The sequence below is a fragment of the Sinocyclocheilus rhinocerous genome, unplaced genomic scaffold, assembly GCF_001515625.1.
Source record: "Sinocyclocheilus rhinocerous isolate Xijiao unplaced genomic scaffold, SAMN03320098_v1.1 scaffold2437, whole genome shotgun sequence".
Taxonomy (NCBI): domain Eukaryota; kingdom Metazoa; phylum Chordata; class Actinopteri; order Cypriniformes; family Cyprinidae; genus Sinocyclocheilus; species Sinocyclocheilus rhinocerous.
This window is the reverse complement of record NW_015638985.1, coordinates 95,520-118,598: the sequence shown is the minus strand read 5'-3', so window position 1 is coordinate 118,598 and position 23,079 is coordinate 95,520. Positions and strand designations below refer to the sequence as shown.

The following is a 23,079-nucleotide window of genomic DNA, read 5'->3' as shown; positions in this document are numbered from 1 at the left end:
TACACTATAACCCATGGTGCGCACATAAACATAGGTACTTAAGAGACTGTATGCTCCGCCCTCTATTTACATACATAATTACATTGTCATAAAAGCACTGTAAAGTTAAGAGGGATCGAGAATGTAATAAATTGCCGTTGCAGGATCGAAGGATGAAGCTGTCCATGGGGTTAGAGGGAATCAATACAGCTCTAAACTGCAACGATCTGCAGAGGTCAAACTGGATGAAGTGTTGGTCCGCTTTACCTCAGATCGCAGCTGTCTGAAGAGTGCGCGTGTGTCTTTGCCTGTAAGTGCTTGATGCTTGAACGATTAGAGTCTGAAGGAAGGATACTGTGTTTGAGAGAGCGCAGTGGTCTCATAGGGCCACTTGTGGTCACTCCGCTGGACTGAAGGTATTTTAGAGAGCCAAATCAATGCTAACAAATGCTCCCAAGAGACTGCCATGAAAAAAAAAACAGTCATTAATCCAGGAAGCATTCTCACTGCATCCTTATTTTATTGCTTTTACATGCTACAGTGGTGTTTGCTTTTGCTTATCCACAGGGTTTTTAATAATAATATTGAAAACATTAAAAACATTATTGGTAATAATGATAACAAGTAAACAGTTTACATTTTAAAAGTATTATTATTATTATTATTATTATGATATTAACATGTAAAAGTTTAACATTTTAAAATAAGATTATTATAATTAATATAATTATATAATAATTATAATATTAATTATATAATATAATAATAATAATACTGTAACAGATGTTTACATATTAAAGTTACGTTATTACTTGTTATAATTATTATTATTATTGTAACATGTAAAGGTTCACATTGTAAAGTATTATTATAATTCATAATTCTTATTAATTATAACATTTTTTATTACTATTATTATTATTACATGTAAAGGTTCACATTGTAAAGTATTAATAATTATTGTATTTATTATAATGTAAAATTTTTATATTTTCAATTATTATGATTACTATTATTAATAAATAAATATTATGATAATAACATGTCAAATGTTTTCATTGTTATTTTTACTACTATTAAATGTTAAAAAATACAGACAAATAAAAGTTAAACATATTAAACCAAAAGCTTAAATTAAACTTTAACTAATTTGATATGATATAATCATAGGATCATCATGGGATTGTATTTTATAAATATTTATTCTATACTTTATCCTTTTTTTTTTTTTTTAGATAAGATACAAAAAGAGATACAGTGATAGTCGTCTTAAGAAAAAAATATTTTCCAAATAATATTTTCACATAATTATCATGTGTAAACCATATAAATCATAATTGGGGGTTTAAGCATTAAAAAGTTTGAAAACCCCTGACCTACAGGACACTTGTAAAATTCTCTCACTCATCTTTATGCATTCCTTCCACATTCATTTACAGACCTGCATCTTTATATCTTGTTTTATTTTTCCCTAAACAGCCCCATCCTTTTCTCTCAAATCACTCTCTCCCTCTCCCTTGTCATTATTATCGACCGTGCCCATCTTACCCCGTTAATTAAAAGCCATTGATCGTCAGCTGCAATATTGTGGACGGCGTCACAGGAGGAGCCATTCAGAGATCAGCCGATATGTGTTTGTGTGTCAGTGTCTTTAAGAGGGACAATGAATGACAATGATTGACTTATTTTAGAGAGTAAATATTCATGCATCTTCAAATATTGCTGCCTTTCTTGAGCGCAGATTGCTTATCAACATGCTTCCACCCTGTTACCCTCTTACCTGATAAAGACAAATTCATCTGATTTTAAACTGACTTTAAGGCTCATTAAGGATTTAATTTCACACTTTGTCGCACCATTTTGAGCCCTCATTCCCACTTGCAGTACACATAGTTATATAGTTATAAATCATATAGATCTTTACAGTTACATTCAACTCTTTATTTCTTACACACTGAGAAGCCAATCTATCAATCTAATAACCACAATGTCGTCATTCATGCTCAAATCCACACTAGTTTTACCTTCACACAAGACTAGCTCTGTCCTTCTCCGGCTCATACACACAATCATTATCTCTGGCATATCTCTGCAAAAACGTGTGCCATCACCTTTATTTGCCACACACACCCACTCTTATTCCCTTATATCCTCTTTTTCTCCATCTGAGTGAGCACGGTAAATCTGGACATGTCAATGTGCCAGCGCAGCACATTCACGGAGAGAGGTGAGTGAATTACTCTGGCAGACGAGCCATGGCTGCCGCAGTAATGGCAGACACACGCAATCTTTATTCATTGATGCACTGACTGAGAGCCTTAGTGCATGTTGGGATAGGAAATTGAGCTATATAGAATTTCTTAAACGCTCAACTCTGTGGGGATGTATCGTCATAATGTCAAAATTGCAATTGACATTTACTTTTCTAAAATGGCATTTTTAGCCCAGCACTCTGAAAATGGTGTCAAATCATCAGCATTTTGGTTAGAAACTGTATTATAACGAAACAGAAATTTGTGAATGAAAGTTTAACAGCTCAAATCATAATCGTAGAAACTTAATTTACTCCCGTCAATCGCGAAATTTACTGTCACATAAGTTTTAGTGAAATTACTATTTTGACAACAACCTTAACGTTTACGTTTAAATTTACAGATTCATCCACACTTTGATATTAATTCATAATGTTTATTTCATTTATAAATACGTTTTATTAAAGAAATATGAAATCAAATTCGAGCCCGTTTACTTCCTTAATACATCCTTCCATATAACATCTAGCCATTTTTCTCTTTAAAATATCCTGTTTTAGCCTGAAATTCATCACAATATAGAAGTAAAAAGCATTGTTAATGTATTTGTGATCTTAATTGGCCTTGATTTTAATATAATTGCATCAGAATCTAATAATCTCTTATTGAATTACAGGTCATTGTAGTTTATAACATTTTGTTTGTAGTGTTTTGGCAGTTCAGGCAGTTTTGGGGGCGGTGTATGCGATGCGCGAGTGCTTTCCCTCGTAAATCCACCCAGACGCTGCCCTCTCTCCCCACCATTAACTTTCACCCCTCCCTCGCTCCATCCCTCCTTCATGAACGAGTGATCAATTAAAACCCTGTGCAGCCGGGACCACACGTCAGCATTTCCCCATCTCTGTCTGTTTAGAGATCTAGATTTCTTATTTGTCTGCTCCAGTAGCTCACGTAACTCACGATACGATATAGTGCACACTGCGATGCATCATGTTGCGTAAGAAACAAACTCCGAATTGCAGATTACATCATTACTGAAAGACAAAGTATGTATTTTCAAACTCTGACATGAGCTTTGCAATTTATCGCTTGTTTAGACAACCTGCTTCTATATTCATTTAAATGTAGGAAATGATATGAAATAAACAATTACATTTATTTAAAAACAACAGGCACAGCCCTACTCGTCTCTCATTCTGCATCAGCAATGTCACACATTTCCCGCTCTTATTTTCAGCTCTGATCATTTTCCTTATTTAAGCTTCAGCTAGCCATGAAATGATGAAGCACAGACTGCATAGTAGAAAAGAATACTTTATTCAAAGATGGGAAATGGTTTGTGTCTGCATCTGAGAGAGAGAGAGAAATTTTAAAGTAATTTGCTTGGTCCCCCATTAAGACGAGATGGCTGGCATTTCATAAGAGCACAGCGAGCAGCAGTAATTTTTTGGCAGCGTGTACCTTTTTAGATGAACTTTAATTAATACCGTAACAACCACTAATTGCTATAATGACAGTAGCAATAAAGTAGTACTAGCAATAAGTGCTGTCACCAGAAATGTTTCGCAGAAAAAAAGTTTTCCATCTGGTTTATCATAATAATTCACCTGAAAGATGTACTGGCCTAAAGGCAGATTTGAAACGGTATACAGTCTATTTAGCGCGAAACCACAATATGCTTCAGTCATTCCTCTGAAGACCTTCACAGTGAATTGTTCATCTGCAACTCTATTTCTGTTTTTCTGTGAATTGCCAGGCCCAGTAAGTCACATAGCAAGAATTAATTCAACAACACAATAGCCTTGTTTTCTATCAAACTCAACTATAGCCACTCAGCCTTCAAAGAAACAGCCAAGGTTATTTACAACTTGTTCAGCGGAGTCATTTCTACGCCACTAGCATCAACAATCCCAACTGCAAAAACAGGTTTCCCTGAAGACGTACCTCAGCTTACATTGCTTTCCAATGATCAGGAGTGATCGTAATGATCAATATGGCGGATAGACTCCTGCCTCAGTTAAAACAGCCAGTCAAGTTTTTAGAGGAATCTCCTGTTTGATTACTCATGAATATGGACCTGTGAATCTGAACAATACATATTTTGCATGATTTTAGCTGAAGAATTTATTTACAATTTATGATACCAGACATCATAACACTGACCAACAGTTTAAGAGATTTTGGTTGTTCCCCATTTAGTATAGAACTGTACTTACATGACTGGACATAGCTGATACCAATATGGCAACAAAGGGCACTGATTTTAATAATTTCTTGAGCCCCTCAAATAGCAAGACTGGCTTAATGATATGGATTTGGGGTTGACTACCTGTTTGCCCAGACAATGGCAGATTGGGGGTGGCGGATAGACTCCTGCCTCAGTTAAAACAGCCAGTCAAGTTTTTAGAGGAATCTCCTGTTTGATTACTCATGAATATGGACCTGTGAATCTGAACAATACATATTTTGCATGATTTTAGCTGAAGAATTTATTTACAATTTATGATACCAGACATCATAACACTGACCAACAGTTTAAGAGATTTTGGTTGCGCACCATTTAGTATAGAACTGTACTTACATGACTGGACATAGCTGATACCAATATGGCAACAAAGGGCACTGATTTTAATAATTTCCTGAGCCCCTCAAATAGCAAGACTGGCTTAATGATATGGATTTGGGGTTGACTACCTGTTTGCCCAGACATTGGCAGATTGGGGGAATGGATAGGCAACCTGTTTGGAAACAATCTTTAAATGCCAAGAATTAGTGACAAGCCAACTGAAATTGTAATATTCTGCTTAATGTTCATTGGTTGTACAGTGCCCTACAAAAGTTTGAAAACATGCTAAGGGGCCATTCACACAGAATGCGTTCATGAGATGCAGGGTAGTAGAAAAAAAACACAAGACCTAGAACCGTTCATGCGTAAGACGGCGCGAAAGACGTGAGACGCAAACGCAGCAGTGAAGCATCCATCTAGTGCGTGTTTTCATAGAAAACTATGGACAAGCAGAACAATGGATATGAAAACAGCCCCCAGTCGGCTTTGAACAATGTCAGCACAAATCATTTCTAAGAATGGAAGCATTAAAGTAACTATCAATAAAAGTGACTTTCTTTTGGATTACATAATGTAAATAAATACTCATCAGAGTTAGATTGTGATGCTTTTTTACTGGATTTAACTGGCCTAGGTTTCTTTTTTGAAGATTATTTGGTCAGCACACTTTAAGGATTGATTAACAGACCAATCACAAAACAGGTTACAACAGCTCACGTATATATGGATACGTTCATATTTTATTTACTAAAAGGATTGTGTAGTCTCTTATCAATGCAAACTCATCACAAAATGGTAAGGATTTATGCTGATATTGTGCAAAACCCCACTTTACCCAAGGCGTTTCCAAACATTTGTAGGACACTGTATGTGTAAGTGGGAAAAACAGAGCAAGAAAGAGAGCTTTACCTGGGCACAGCTACTGTGGTTGTGACTCTGCTCCTACTTAGATATTCATAGGATCATCTCTGAACACCTCACACTGTCTGTCATTTCACAGTGATGATGGAAGAGAGGAAAGGAGATTCCACCCATGTCTCCACTGTCTTTGTGCCATTTCTCCAGTATGTCTCATGGGATTATTAGTCTTTCTTCCCACACTCTCTCCCACTTCCCTTCCGCAGTATGTTTTTCTCTCCTCATCTGTTTTGTGACGGATGCACTCACTGTTTGGCTTTTTTGGGGCATGATGCGCTATTTCTCTCAAGCTGCGAAGCCATTCTTCCTCTTGCCAGTAAATGTTGCTGAGTCTCACTTACCCCCCGACCGCCTTCTCCGTCTGTTTCTGTCCATCCCTCTCTAATTCCCCTATCACTCTTTCATTTTCTTATCCACTTGTCTAAACCACTTCTTCAGCCTATCCTTCTCTCGTTTTGCGCTGACTGTGTCTCTTTCTCTAATACACTCTGTCTCATTTTGTCTTTCATTACCGTTGTTCTGCTCTTGCCTCGTCATCTTGTGAGGCCCTAATCTCTCCATCGGTCTACATCTCTGTCCACGTCAGAGGGGTATTCCATCTTTCACTTCTTCTGTATCTCTCCATTATCTGAATCACTCAAACCCTCTAGCAGTTCTCCAACTCGCCTATCTGTCCTTGAAACAAGTGCCTTTTTCATTTTTTAAGATGAGAGTTTTTGATCTTGCTTCATATGAGCCATTCACCTCACGTCTGCCACTATTATCAATATTTCTCTCTGTCTCTTCTGCTCTTCCCTCCCTCTCTCCTCGCCTTCCCGTAGATGAACGTTACCAAAATAGATTTTGACATCTTAGAGAAGTTTTGCACTGTGCTAGATGTAAGATGTACAATGTCTGACAAGTTTGAGTAACACTTCACTGGCCGTTCCTCAGAGGTTCGGGTTATGAGGCGTTCAACACAGTTAGAAGGTCAATAATCAGTGTTTCACTTTTTATGTTTAGGTTTTCATTCATTCCATTTCCGAACATTTTACCATATAGTGAACCAACCCGATCGTCATTTACAGACACCTTGCGGTGAAGGTCTTTAGCGTTCCACCAACATTATAGTTCAGTTTGAGATGTCTGAGTGAGCCTTAAATGTCCAATCAGAAGCGTTCTCGATCCAGACCTCAAGATTCTGCATTATTCCAAACACAGTCTTGGAAAAAAAAGCTAAGTCATTGTTTTAGGGAGATGAATATTCCCCATTCACTGTCAAACCCAAGTTTCCCGAATGCACGTTCTTTTCCAACAAAGCAATCAGATGAAGTCCTTGGAAACTGCCTCCACAAAGTTAGGTGCTGACATAAGAATGGAGATGGTGCAGATGATGTTGAAAACACTGAATGCCACCAGACAAAGTCGGTCGATTACGGCTGCAGCAAACTTCCACTGTTCGGCCACGCTGTCGTTCTCATCCTGTCCGCGGAACCTATCAGCAACGTATCGCACCTCTTCTAAAATAGCCTGAAGCTGTGGGTCTCCTCCGCCACTGGTCCCCGAGCAAGAACAGCCTCCGCCGCCGCCAGACACTGTGCTCGGACAACCCGTGGCCTCCAGATTGGGAGTGGGAGGCGGTGGAGGGCTGCAGAACTGTGAGGGCAGGTGAGGTGGTGGGCTGGATCCTATTGCTGGAGGCGAAACCACTGCAGGACGTGGGCCGCCCGACATGCTGTTTCTTTGCACAGATTCGGCGAGCAAGGATGGTGGCGAAGCTTCGTCGAGACTGGAGAACCCGATGTAAAGCAGGTTGCCATTGATGTTGGCACTGTTGGTCTGATTGTGAAGATGGTGGGTGTGGCCAGCGGCCGCCGCGGCTTGAAAGAGGCTTTGGGGATGAAGCGGGTGTAGCGTAGAGGATGTGTGGTGGTGGTGGTGCAGGTCTGCAGAGGCAGAACCGGGTGCGTTTGGGAGGCTGCCGCTCTGGGAACCTGAAGAGCAACGTCTTAAGTGAGGGGCACAAGGAGGACGCTCAGGGTCTTCACTCTCACCAGGACGCTTCATACGCAAAAACCATGCCACCCACTGGAGCAGGACTATCTGAACCTAAGAGAAGGCAGAGGAACAGGGAGGAATGTGTATAAGAGATTATGCAATTGTAGTGTAGAAACATTTAACACATTTTTTTATTGTTGGTGTTATGATTATTGAAAGTGATCGTTCACCCAAAAAAAAAAATTCTGTCATTAATTACTCACAGATGGGATGAGGAGAAAATTTGTTGAATTAAGTCATTATTTTTGTTTTATTTGCGCACAAAAAGTATTCTCGTAGCTTCGTAAAATTACAGTTGAACCTCTGATGTCACATGGACTATTTTACCGATCTCTTTGCTATGTTTCTGAACTTCTGGAACATTTCAGTTGTGTTGCTGTCTATGCAGGGTCAGAAAGCTCTCAGATTTCATCAAAAATATCTTAATTTGTGTTCCGAAGATGAAGGTCTTACGGGTTTGGAACAGCATGAGGGTGAGTAATTAATGATAGAATTTTCTTTTTTGGGTGAACTATCCCTTTAATGCTTCAAATTTTGAACACTGAGTAATTAAATACACTATTTAACATATATATAACTATATAATAAATATAAAATATATCCTTATATAGAAAAGAATGTGTGTGTGTGTGTGTGTGTGTGTGTGTGTGTGTGTTGGTTATAATAATCCTCATATTTTATATAAAAAAGTACATCAGATTTATTTCTACTGATTTTAAATCCTCACTCCATGCTACTCTTTTATAATCAATACTTATTCAAAAATGTATGATAAATAAAAGTCACCTTGAACTATATGTGTTTCTTAGTGCTACTCATTCCAGTGTTGCTAGTTGTGGATACTGTAAGGATGATTTATTCAAAACTGAATTAATAAAACAGTGTAATTGGAATTATTTGGAGATACCAAGTTAAGAATAATCTCTTTGTATAAATCTCAAATCTTCCTAATTCCCCTACGGTACCAACTTTTAAAACTGAATCAAATTTTACCCATATCCTGCTTTCTCAGTAAACAACATTAGCTTTGAATATTAAAAGTAAAATCCAATGTGCAAGCTGATAACTTTATGTATTTAGGTAAGAGGAAGCATGCATTTCACAGCAGCATGTCAAGCCGTTTTGAACTATATATACTACATATGCTCTTCACGTACAGTCTAAACAAAAGGTTATACAGCACTGTCTGAACAACAAATAAAGTAAAATAATCCATGCAAATCTTTTTTTTCATATAGCGTCTGCTGAGTCAAGAGGGGAAAGGTTTTGGAAGGAAAGGAGTTGTAAAACAGCAACATATGACAGCAAGGACTATGACGCAGAGAGAGATAAAGAGGTGACAAGTTAGAATTATTCAATTGCACTGCCGAGTCCTGGCCAAGGAGAGGCATAAAGCATGGCAAAATGTACGACTAGTGGGGTTGGCAATGCTTTCATCCACAGAAAAACTGCAGTTTAAGCAACTAGGTCCTTTTTTGGCATCTTCACACATTTTGGTGTATTAAAAGATCACACAATGCATGTTTGGTTGTCATTAACAACAGCAGTGCAACTAGTGCAATATCAAAAACTTTGCAGAATATATATAATGAAAAAACAGGCATTACCAAGACACTCTCTAGACAGTTGAGGTGTGTGTTTGCCCTTGAGGGTTTGACAAGCATCACAACAACATCTTTCCCTGATCAGTATCCACCTTTTAGCATCTTCTTCTGAACTGTATCTCTTTTTAGCTCTTTAGATTTATGTAAGCATTGCTTTTTCCCGGTTGTTCAGTTAAAGAGGGTTTTCTTTTTCAACTCCTTTGAGCCATGGCTCTGGCAGACATTTTCAGTAACTACACATGTTGTGCATTGGGTGTGAATGTTGCTAAAAGCTGATCCCAGGATAGGATCCTAGGACGTTGTGCTCAGGCAAGCGTGCCACTAATTATTATTGCTCATACTTTGAGTTAGAGATTAAATAAACCTCTAACCTTAGTATTAATTATTAATCCTCAAATTGAAATGTGCTATTACTTTTATAAGCAGTGAGGCACACAATTTTTGTTCAGCAGCTAAAAAATTCCATAGACTTACATTTAAGGAAGACAGAAGTCATGTCTAACGGCCAGAAAATCATTGAGATTTGAGCCTTTTGAGGCCACCCTAACTAGGGTGACCATACAGGCCATTTGTATGGGATTTCTATATTGCCTAAAATATTCAGGTTTTGGCTGTTTGCACTGTGCAGATCAATCGTTGTATGACATTCACGAGAGCAGAGCAGACTCCTTATGCTTTCGAATCGCTCTCGTGGTACTTTGGTGTCATACAATGATTGGTGCGCACCGACGCTTCAAGTCGAACGAACGAACAAACACGTGCGCGTATTTGCATCGCTTTGATCGTCCTCTGTAGATCTCACCTTCTCACGTGCCACGATTGGTCGATTATATACAATACCTGCATGTTATTGGTCAAACTACTTTGGATGTTTTAGGCAATATAAAAATCCTGACCAGGACTTGTCCCGTATGAACGGCACATATGGCCACCCTAACACATACACTACCATTGAAATAATACTTTTACTTAGCAAAGATGCTTTCAATTCATCAAACGTGACAGTAAATACATGAATGTTACAAAATAATTCTATTTCAAATAAATGCTGTTCATCTTTCTACTCAAGGAATCCTGAAAAAAATGCATCATGGTTTTCACAAAAATATAAAGCAGCACAGCAGTTTTCAACATTAAAACATTTTCAATGTAAGAAATGTTTCTTAAGCAGCAAATCAGCATATTAAAATGATTTCTGAGGCATCATGTGACACTGAAAACTGGAGTAATGGCTGTTGAAAATCACAGGAAAAAATAGCTACATTTTGAATTATATTCAGATAGAAAACAGTCGTTTGAAATTGTAATACGCAATGTATGCAGCCTTGGTGGGCATAAAAGAGATCTTTCAAAAACATTTAAAAAACCTTACCAACCCCAAACATTTGAACAGTAGCGTATAATGTCATTCTTTTTAAGAAGCACGTAAAAATCCAGTTGTGACACAGTAAATACACCTGTCAGCTTTCTCTTGTTGTTGCATTTGGCTTTGTAAAAGAATGGGGTTCGATCAGCAGGACTGGGGCACATCAGCTGAGCTGCTAATTGGCTTGCAGAATGCTCAAATACGGTCATTCATCAGCGCCGACAGATCGCAGATCTATATCCATCGGCATCCTATTTACTCATTTGGTCCCCTTCTGTTGGCTTTATCTCCATTATCATTGAATAAGTAAATTACTGCTTTCAATGCAACTGACATGATAGACGCTGCTGCTTGCATTTGTGAATCAGGGTATTGATTGTGTTATGTGTTTGTGTGTGAATAGACGTACCCATCTGGGCATGTTCCCTCCGTTGGGGTCATGATGGTGATATTGGAGCACAACCACTGTCGCAATAACTGACATTCCAACAATAATCATTGTACTGGCAAAATACTGTCCTGAGAGAGAAACAAAGAGAGAAAAGTATGCATAAACCTTTCATTTATTACTCTCTTAGCAGAATAGCCTTTTATCATCCAGTCATGCTAGTAAAAACCAGGGCGAATGTAACAAAAAAGGGGCATTGATTATAAAAGAGTGACGCGGGGAAGAAAGGCAGAATGTGGAACAGATGAGTGAACCATAAAAACTCAATCATAAAGGAGAGGGGGAAGCAGACAGGAGAGACAAAGCGCTGTGGGTGAACACTCTTCCAGCAAACGCATTTCTGCAGATTACATCTTTGCGGCTTCTGAGGGCCTATAAACCAGAGGGTGGGAAAAGAGAATGTGGTGCGGACTTTTTTTTTTCTTCTGGAGGATCATCTCTAGGTCGGTTTCATTTTTATTTTTCTCCTGCTTCTTCTCTCTCCTGACCTGCTCATCATTTCCAGTTAGCGGTCTTTTACGATTCATGTTGCAAATTACCATGAGAAGCCAAGCGTATGGTTGCCAAGACCAGGGCTTTTGGCCGTGATACAGAATGGTGATCAATTTATTCTTCAGTGGTGCAATGTGTGCATCTCAGCACACGTAAAATATACATCCTTATGCACCAAATTTTACATATCATTAACAATAAGATCAAAGGCTTGAATGAAGACTCTAATATATTCAAAGAGCCGTGTGTTGTAATTTGCAAAAGAACTAAGAGGGATACATGCTGAAATACTGAAACATACTGTATGAAACATACTATAGGAATAGTTCACCCAAAAAATTTTAATTTGCTCGCCCTCAGGTCATCCAAGATGAAAATAAGTTTGTTACTTAATGAGAACAGATTTGGAGAAATTTAGCATTACATCACTTGTTTTTTAAACTGATCCTTTGCAGTGAATGGGTGCCGTCAGAATGAGAGTTCCAACAGCTGATAAAAACATCACAATATTCCACAAGTAATCCACACGACTCCAGTCCATCAAATAACATCTTGTGAAGTGAAAAGCTGTGTGTTTGTAAAAAAAAAACAAATCCACCATTAAGACATTTTAACTTTAAACCACCACTTCTGCTTAAAATACAAGTCCATGATCGCTAATAACATTTCCTTCAGTGAAAAAGTTCATCCCCTGTTGTCCTCCTACATCAAAATCCACTGACATATATTTATAACTGTTTTGGTCTGTGTTTGCTTGTAATCGATGCTTGCACATATTTCTCTCCTGATTCGGATGAGACAGCTTTTCTTTGGAGAATATTACAGATAGAGGACTTGTATTTTAGCTGGAAACCAAACGTCTTAATGATTGATTTGTTCCTTACAAACGATCAACTTTTCACTTCACAAGATGGTATCTGATGGACTGAAGTCATGTGGATTACTTGTGGATTATTGTGATGTTTTTATCAGCTGTTTGGACTCTCATTCTGACGGCACCCATTCACTGCAGAGGATCCATTGGTGAGAAAGTGATGTAATGCTAAATTTCTCCAAATCTGTTCTGTTGAAGAAACTAAATCTTGGACATCTTGGATGGCCTGAGGGCGAGTACATTTTTGCAGCAAATTTAGATAAACAATTCCTTTAAAATATTCACCAACACAGACATGCATGCTTTACCTATTAGCGGGATGGAGTCTGAGGTTGCTGGCATGATTTCTGCCACCAATAACATGAAGACTGTTAATGAGAGTAGCACAGTAATACCTGTGAATAGGTATAAAACAAAAAGAAATGGACTGCATGAAACATACATGTAATTGCATAATGAATTATACACATATAACAAGATATTAAATGTTGACCGGTCCAGGTCAATGAATTGGTCAGTATTTGGACATTTTTAGATATGTATTGTTTATGTAGTTTCTTTTTTTTTTTCAAAACATTTTCGACTTCATTAAACTGTATGAAATTAAAGTTTATTTAATCTGAGCTCATTTTTGTATCTCTTATTACTATAAATCATATTCTGTATTACTATGTCATGTCTACAAATGGTAGTATATATATTATAAATAATAATTCTTTAATATGTATAACATGTATTTATTTTTCTATTCATTGGCATTAAATCTCCAGCCCGGCAGTGTAGATATTAGCATCTGCCATTGAAAAACCAATAGCAGTCGACCACTAAAATAAATGCGTAGTTATACAGTATCTCTAGTTATGTGCGACATTGGCACTGCATAAGATGCCCAAACACAGCTTCTTATTGGATGTAACTCATCTTGACAGAATTTGATTGGATCTGATTGGACGGCAGTGCAGGGCTTGATGGAGTGATACATAAAGTGAATTACATCAGGCCATTTCTCTTCCTCAATTGCTCTTTAGTTCAGTTCAAGTCATCTCCCTCCCTCTCCGGCTGCTATCCATCTCTCCCTCCTCTCTCCCCACCACACACACAATTCATCTCTATCTGCTGTTTAAATCTGCTTCCGCTCTCTCACTCGGCCTCCTTCCTCTTGCATATGTTTTTTTGCTTAGATTTATAAGTGCTATCTTGGCATAATGAACACTCAATAAAATTATTGTCACAAATACTCCACCAAATGAAACTAACTGGATTCATAAAAAAAACACTCTTGGCTTTACATCAGGGCTACCATTAAAATTTAAAATGAATAAATTTTGTTATATGCTGATTAATTGAACACAATTATTGGACCTTTCACTGTTTGCATTACCTTGTATTACAGCCTGTGCATTAGTGGTGGGGATTTTTCAGTAACTGTCAGTAGGTGGCAACAAGTGATTTATAAGTGAGTCACTGAATTGTTCATTCAAATGATTCATTCAAAAACACTGAGTGATGTCTTAATACGCGAGTCACTGAGTCATCTATGATCCGATTCATTCAAAAACACTGATTCATTTAGGAATAAAATTAGCATTGTTTATTAAAAAAACACTGGAGTGCAAAATTAAATAAAAAAACAGGTAAAACACCTGTAAAAAAATCTATATGGAAAATTCCTTCGGATTAATAAAGTAAATTTATATTTTACAGATTTTTTTTTTTTTTACAGTGAGGGACTGTCTTAATGAGCGAGTCTTTGAGTCACTCACTCATCTGATTCATTCGAAAACACTGATTCAGTTGGTAGTCCACCCAAAAATTTTACATTTCAATATTTACTAACCCTCATGTCGTTCCAAACCTGTATGGCTAAACACGAAAGATATTTCTTTTAGTATAAAGCCCCAAATATACCTTGTTTTTGTACGCGTACGCTAGCTTATGCGTACAATCAAACGTGTAGCCTTTCAAAGTATACTCCATTTGATGTTGTGTGCGAACGTGGGCGGTCATCACATGCGCTCTAGAAAGCTTAATCCATGTCCAGTGTCTGCTTTATTTTCCCCCCTTAAGTTATGACTGATAACAAATGTTTTTGAACTCTTTTAAACCAAAGCTGAGCTGTCTCATACCCTCTCGCTTACAAGCGCTTGGTTACCAACATTTTCCAAAATATCTTCCTTTGTGTTCCACAGAAGACATGAGGTTGAGTAAATGATGACAAAACTTTCATTTTTGCTAGATTATCCCTTTAATATATGCTTTTTAGAAAAACATATCAAATTTATGTTTGAACTTTTTTGAGGTCTACCCTAAGCTAGTTTCTGATACTACATCTATCAAAGAGGCCGTGTTCCTGGAAAGTGCAATGCATTCTCTCTCTTTCTCTCTTACACACATTGACTCATCACTGCTTTAATTACATCAATGGATTAATTGCCCATATGAGTGAACAGCAAAGCACTTCCCTTCCCGTGCTTGCAGTGATACACATTCTTGAATTGAGGAAACTGCCTCTTTTCCATTTTCTTTGGTTGCTCTAAGCTTCTATCTTCTCGCTCTCCTCTACTTATATACTGTGAGTTCATGCCTCTTTACATTTCCTGACAGACGTATCTAAAATTCTTTCCATTCAATCTCTGGTGACTGTTTTTGCTCCTCTTTGAACTGTCTGCATCTTTTGATGGCAAAGGTCTCTTGACAGCGAGTGGAAAAAACGTGGATAAAAGCCCTTGATGTAAACCAAGAGTTCATTCGACATGACACAATCAGGCGCTATCTATGAAATGAGCACCCACACATTTTTTTTTTTGCATGTCCCTGCTCTCTGTTTTGTGCTAGGCCTTGGCAAGCCTGTGGAATAATTTTTTCCTCAGCACTGAAATCGAGATATGCAAAAAATATACAGCATCTTTCTTCTAAATCAGTCATGTTTAGTTATAAAACATGTACATAATCTAACTCCAAAAAAGAAGATCTTTAAATTTGATGCCATCTCCGCTTTTTCCTGCTTCAACAAGCTGTCAATATATTTCTCTTTCTCTGTCTATCTTTCATAATACCTAGTGAAATCTTCTCTCCGGAGTCGGCAGGCAGTAGAAAGATAAGCAAGGTCATTGATGAAAGGAGGACGCAGGGAACGAGGAGGTTTAAGGCGTAGTAGAGCGTCCGTCTGCGGATGGTCACCACAAATGTCACATCTGGGTAGGGTTCCTTACAGCAGTCATAGTACAGCTCGTTTCTTGTGCCCGGCACACCTGATTATACACAGATTGTGAGGAAAATAATGAGTATATAATGAAGGAAGGATAAAAAAAAAAAACCTGTGCTTGTTTTTTCTGTGGATTGGTCATCTGATTGTTCAAAGAGATGCTGTTGTCCTCAAGAGCAGCCGAAGTTGCTCTTCCACCTTTGATCTACTAGAGAAAAACAACATCCTAATCAGCAGATGCCAGCCAGAAGCAAGTTCTTCTCTGCGACTGAGCATCATCCTTTTGTCTGAACATCATTAGAGATCTCCAAAGATCTCGGTAGCCTTTCAAAAATGTAAAAGGCAAGAAGCAAACCAAAACAGACTGAAATGTTTTCCCATTAGATTCTGCATCAGGTTTGACATCTGTGTTTGGTCACAAGACACGGAAAAACCAAAGGCATTTTGTGTAATTTTCTGTAGTCAGTGTCATTATATGAAAATAAACAGCAAGAACATTCTTCAAAAATACACCTTTTATGTTCTACGGAAGAGGAAAGGTTTAGAACAACACGATGAAACGAAATTACCTAAAACTGGGGTTCATGAGGGAACTGAACAAGTTGACGAAAAGCTAATAATTAATTACACAAAATGTAAAGTAAAAAAAAAAATTGTGGCTGCATGATAATTGCAATATGATCCAATGTATTCAGCATCTTAGAGCAGCTTTGTATCTTTTTATAATTTAACTTATTTACACATTTATTTACAACTTTTTGGGACAGAAGTTTACAGGAGTATTCCACCAAAATAAAAGCTCAAGGATTTAAAATGTTTAAAGCTTGAGGGTTTGAACGTTTGAAAGTGAAGAATTTAAGACATAATTATTATTATTATTGTAACTTGTAGTGTAAATTTAATGGACTGAAGCACTAACACAACTAAAAAGAGGTTTGTTTCCAATTTAAAGTCCAGCTACAAAGTCAAAATAAACCTCTTTTTACTGTGAACATGCAAACGTGTCATTGAATTATTGAAATAGTAACTTAGTAATTCTCTTGGGTACTGCAAGTAAATATTTTAGGTTAACCAAATGTTTGAGAACCCCTGCTTTAAAGCATGGTTAACCAACTTGAGCAGCTTAGCCACCTTCCAGCTTTAATTAGGGACCAGTTACATAAACTAGTATGACTAACTAACAATTAAGCAAGGAGCAGTCTTACTCAGTGCTGGGGTAACGTATTACAAGTAATGGGAGTTGCGTAATCAGTTTACATTTTTTTAAGGAACTAGTATAGCAACGCATTACTTTTAAATTAACAAGAAAATATCTGAGTTACGATTTCAAATAAGTAATGCAAGTTACTTTGTTTTCCTATTTATTCAGTGACACATTTCCTGTCCCCGTGTTGAGAGAAATTGGGAGTAAGTGCAGAGGCAGAGGCATTTTCTTCAGCCTGAGGCTTATTAATTTCACTCTTGGTGTGGAAGTGCTTTTACAATCGTCAAAAAATATACTCAAATGAAACCAATCTATGATTTTATATAACTGACTTGATGTTATAACCAGCCTATAATCAGCAGTTCATTCAACACGTCACAGATTGATCCATAATGGCTGTAATCCAGTGAAATAAAAATCTAAACCAGCTTGGACCAGTTATTGATCATAAATAAACAATTCTGACCACATAGAAAATCACAACCGTAAACTGGTTTGGCCTTGTTACACATGTTACATGTACTTACTATAACAATAACAATTAATTATGCATAATTACATGCAAGTAACCCTAAGCCAAAACCTAATAAGGTATAAATATAAGTACATGTAGTTAATTAATATTGCTCAGTACTTAAATGTATAATTACACTGTAACAAGGACACCTTAAAAAAAAGTGTAACCGCTGGTTTTAATTCCAACAGGGCTGTATTGTTAAGACAATGTAAACCGTTGCACTCTGTAAAAATGTTAAAGAGAAGTTCAAGAGAGTGACTGGCATGATATTACAGATGTGCACAGCAAAATAGCAAATTACACAATGAAGCAAATGAGAAGAGAGTCAGTAAGAGACAGAATTGTGCAGTGCAAGATGTTTTTCCAGGCCGCTTCCTCTTATCCACTCAATTTAATTACATTAATTTGAATACTAACAGGCTCATCGGATGAATATGAATGGACATGAATTTAACAAGATGGGCTGGATATTTTCTTTTCCAATTCTGAAGCCATTTCAGTTCTTTACAGCAGGTAAGAGTTCTCAGGCCTGTAAGCTTTAAAGGTCTACTTACAACATCTCTGCTTTTCAAAAATATGCAGTATGCATTTTAACCATTTAAGTATGCATCTGCCAAACTGACCTCTCGCTGCCTGAGCCGTTGGCAGTTACTACAGCAACACAAAGCGCACGTCATAATATGCCTGTGCGTGTTACGTTCGCTTGGTTGTGAGAAGCTTACAAGGGAAGCTGTCTCTACTCACTCACCCACAAGATCCCACTCTCCGTTGGGCATGTAGCCAGAGATATCAGCCTCATTCATCTGGAGATCCAGCAGCCATCCGTCAAACGTCCACGAGCCGAATTTAAGCTCGCACTTCTGGATGTCAAACGGAAACCAGCGTACATCCACGTTACAGGTGCTCGTGAAGATACCTGGAATGAAGAGAACAAATATGAGAAAAAATATCTCTGATTTTCATTCTGATTTCAACTGCCTGACGAATGTACTGCCTCGAAATGCCAAGGTGGTTTTTCCTCAGCGCCATATTGCAGCAGCCAATGCCAAATTGAATCCAATTGACCTTTTCACTGGAGTAAAACCAGACAGTTAAAAGATACACATTCAGAAATGCCGGAGCCCTAGGAAACACCATTACATAAAGACCTTTATGCACTGTACGGATAACCAGGCTGACACTCTCATTATTATTACACACAGACACCAGCTAGATGAGTCATATCAGCAACCAAATAGACTCACTCAAGCTTAAATACCGCAAATTAGGCAGATAAACTTGTTTATTGTTTCAAACAGCCATTTTGAACACTGAAAAGAAAAATTATGACAAATGGATGGGACCAGTAATAAGAGTAATTTGTTTTATACCACATAGCAGTTGAAGAGCTTCCTAATCAGATACTTCCATATTTATTGAAGAAATCACACTTGAAATGGAACAAAGGTAGGAAAAGGGAAGCTTATGTTGCCTCTGAACACTGATTAAACAATCCAGCAAATGTACCCAAAAAGCACACCATGAACCTTTTACAGTCTGTTCTGAATAAGTGATTCTCACATAGCAAACATATTTAAATGCACAAGGACTAAATCACCGCAGATGTATAAGTGAGCAGTACTTGTGCTTGAATGGAATTATTGAAGCATAACTGACAAACTGCAAGCTGTAGCACAACACTTTTCAATTTCAAAAGTGTTCTGAGTGGCTGTCAGAGAATTGCTATCTGGTTTCGGTGGTGTTTTCGGTGGTTGCTCTGTTAATGGCCATGAAATAAAGCTTATCCTGGTTTCAATCACTTATCAAACTAAAAGCACATGCATCATTCATGCAGTAATCATCATTCATGATGAGGGTGAAGTTACAGTAGGCTTAGGAGTTTGTTCAAATGAGCAAAGTGAGAGTGATGTTTTTTGTAGCAAACACCACTAGTAATAGGAGAGCATAAGTAACTCAAAGCATTTCAGTGCATTTCAAAGGAGAAAAAAACAACAGAACATGCTGTTCCTTCCCTTGACTACGCTAAATATGTCAGTATTTTCACATCAACTCCCTATATTATTATCTCTTGTTATGGTTGCTTCTTCAGTAGGTATAATGAGATATTTTTGCATGTTTTGTTGTCAGACTGGTATAAAAAATATTTAGCACAACTCTTATCAACAAGCAACATCCAGTGCCTATTTATATCCCTACGTTTAATACTTAGGGTTTTTTGCTTAAATCCCTAACCCTAAGTATATGAGCAATCTGCCTTATAAAGCAGCACTAATTACATTCAAGCCTACTTATGGAACTGGGGGTCTTCCATGTGGCTACGATCCAATGCCAGTCCTAATGCATTTGCAAGAAGATTTTTTTTTTTACTTTAGAAAAAAAACTGTGTCGTAGGCACAAACTAAAATATGCCGCTAACAGTGTGTGACTCCCTTATAGAAATTAGCCAGTCTTGCATTTCCAAAGGTTTCCCAATCACAAAAATCATTCCACTGAGAATTACTCAAACTGACCCCCTTTTTTGTCTTTGCTAACCGGACCCCCCTAGCGTAAAAAACCTCCTCGAATATCTTGACATTTAGAGAAATCTTATCCAGAGCAGTTTACAGTACACTTAAGAGCACAATGGTGATTTTTTCAAATCAGTCTAAATCTAAATCAATACTGGACTTAAACACAGCTCAGTCTAAGCACCTCAGACCTCTGCTGGATTTTTGCTGCCTTTCTTCTTCATGTCGACAGCTTCTACTCCAGGGAACCGGGTGACTAATCCTAAAAGCTAATCAATAAGAATGGCTAGCGAGCTAGCAAACCCACTGCCGCTAAATGGATTCTTCAGACGAGAGACATGGGGTAAGCAGTACAGATGCTGAAAAATATTGAATAAGATGACGCAGAGAAGAGCAGAAACCTCTAGCTGAGTGAAGCAGCCGGTGCATGCTAAAAACCTCTTATGAGTGCTTAGACACCTGCTAATCACGCTTTCATATGTCTGGGCTGATATATGTAATATTCATGTAGTTTTAAGTGTTTCATTGGTCACCACCACCTTTTTGTCAGCAGTATATACACACACAACGTTTGCATTGTGAGGACTCTCTGAGATAAACAAAATGAGAAAGACACAGAGCCAAAACCTCATCAAACCTTTGTACAGCAAAAATAAACAAAATGGACCAAATACACACCCAGATTTTGTGTAACACACTCAAACACATGCAGGCACTGTAGTTCGCCTTGAATCTGTCAGAAAAATGAGTCACCAGCCCTACAGGGCATCTCCTGTCAGTACCAACAGGAATGCCACCGCAAACGCGGATGAGTCAATATTAGAATAGGGTAATCTACTCCGAAATTAAGTTTGCTGTCAACACAAGCCGCTCATTGCAGATTACTTCTAAATGAGTCTCTGAGCTACTGCACACTTATAGCAATCATGTTCATTTCATTCAAAATCAGAGTATTGAGAAATCATGAAAGCTTTCAAAAATATATCCAGGTCACATTTCAGTCCAAATTTAAATAGAAAGAAAATTAAGCCTTTCCTATAAATGCATTATTTTATTAATAATTTTTATTGCATGTTTTTTTTTTCATTATTTATTTATTTATTTGCATAATTTGTATTGCATGACAATTAAACAAAGACATTATAAATTATATATATATATTACAAATATATATATATATATTTGCACAATGATTATACATTGTCATAGTTGTTTATAGCTTTTAATTTATGTTGATTTAAATAAAAAAATTATTTAATAAAATTTAATTTAATTTAATAAAAACTGCAGGGTGTCCTTAATTGTCAAGAAAATAATGCATATTAAAAAAAATTATAATTAAACAAGACTTTTTTCGTTGTAGAAAATACACTCTGGACATGATTTATATGATTTGCTCATTAGAGATAATCAATTAAATTCATGAAATGTGGTAAATTCATAGGTGTTGTAACACCTTTCACTGCAAGTATCTTCTTATCGCCATCCGTGTGCATAACATCACTGACTGACACAGATGCCAGGACAAACAGTTTCAGCAAATAAACAAAGCTTTATTTTTTCTCTGTGTGTTCCTGGCATCGGCCCAGATCGCTGGATTACCAAAACCTGTTCACGCCCACAAGCCACTAATGAATAAACATATTTCTGAAAACGAGATGTGAGGTTTTCTCTCTATTTATGTCTGTCTTTTTCCTCCCTGCTTTTCTTCTCTCTCCTCGTCTCTCTGCCTGACTTGACTTCAAAAAGGCATTTGATTTCTGTTTGCTACTGTGGGACTGGATGACTTTAATGCGAGAAAGAGAAAAGCAGCGTTAAATTGCGATGAAATCAGCCTGAGCTGCAAATACGAGCCATTGGGGTACGATCTGCTCGTGATAGCAAATGTGAGTTTGTTTGCATCTGCAGTGACTCTGAGGGTTATTTAAAGACTCCAGCTTTAGTGCTGAGCGCGTTGTTGTGTATGAATCTGCATATGCATGTAAGAGAAAGAAAAAGAGGTGTTTTTCTTCACAGACATAAACTGTGAATCTATGAGACTGGAGAAACCATGTCATTGCTTCAGCCTGTATTAAACGTACAATGCATATATTTTCATCAAACGGAGATTTCCGTTCTCATTCAGTTTTCCAAAAATAAATGCAATATGCATTTGCAATGCATATTCTTAAGCACTACTGCCCTCAGAGGAAATAAAGTAGCTGCAACATAATTCACGATCTTCCCATTTCCTTTTGCACCATAAGCGTCCCTGTTTCTGACGTACAAATCTATAAATTGATGAACCATCATTTACTATGACACATGAAAGAGGCTTCTTTGATTTCCATACTCAGTATGCAGAGAACTCTTTAATACTTAAACGGGTTTAAAAAATACATCTTTTCATCTGCATGACTGCATTTATACCGACAATATTCATGCATCCTTCAACTGTTGCACTTCCCATAAAACAGGTGACCTCTTCCTGCTGCCTTCCTATGTTTATTTCCATGCAGAAATCATTTTATAGCTTAACGCTTTACTTTGAATACCACTGGTGTTTTTGTGTTGTGAACCGCAGCTTACTATTGCTTTTATCATTATATGTGACATAAACCTTAAGCATAAGCGTTCACACTGACCTGGAGGCAGGTAGTTGCAGTAGCCACTGGAGTTCACTACAATATTCGATTTGAAGGTGGAGTCAAACTTGTCATCTGCACTGCAAATGGAGAAAGGGTGCATATATTAGACATTTTATGTTGGGTATCAGGAAATATTACAAGCCAGATTCGAACAATGAGCACCAAACATTAATGTTCACTTTTAAAGGGGTCATATGATGCAATATAAATTTTTCTTGCCGCAAGCCCGCCGGCCGCTCCTTCGTCGAATCCGCCGGCCGTGCTGTTCTCAAGCCCGCCGGCCACCGCTCACTCTAGCCGCTGCTCACTCTAGCCGCCGCTCACTCTAGCCGCCGCTCACTATAGGCCTCCGGCCTCCGCTCACTCTAGCTTGCCGTGTGTTTCGTTGTGAAAGCGAAACTACTTTGTTTGGTCTTCCAAAAGAGGACATGACTAGAAATCAGTGGTTAAGTTGTATTTACAACACTGTTCCAGAACACTTCA

At 37.6% G+C, this 23,079-nt stretch overlaps 1 protein-coding gene across 1 annotated transcript in view; it reads right to left on the bottom strand.

The window, feature by feature from the left end:
• Nucleotides 1-6,916: 6,916 nt before the first annotated feature.
• Nucleotides 6,917-23,079, bottom strand: part of LOC107750809 (neuronal acetylcholine receptor subunit alpha-7-like) — a 19,547-nt gene continuing 3,384 nt past the window's right edge. The window contains exons 5-10 of the mRNA XM_016566333.1: nt 22,594-22,673; nt 18,211-18,378; nt 15,593-15,787; nt 12,845-12,931; nt 11,132-11,241; nt 6,917-7,803 (exon numbers count right to left, since the gene is read on the bottom strand). Of these exons, the coding sequence (XP_016421819.1) occupies nt 7,018-7,803; nt 11,132-11,241; nt 12,845-12,931; nt 15,593-15,787; nt 18,211-18,378; nt 22,594-22,673 (1,426 nt within the window). The 3' untranslated portion in view covers nt 6,917-7,017. The remainder of the gene's footprint in view (nt 7,804-11,131; nt 11,242-12,844; nt 12,932-15,592; nt 15,788-18,210; nt 18,379-22,593; nt 22,674-23,079) is intronic.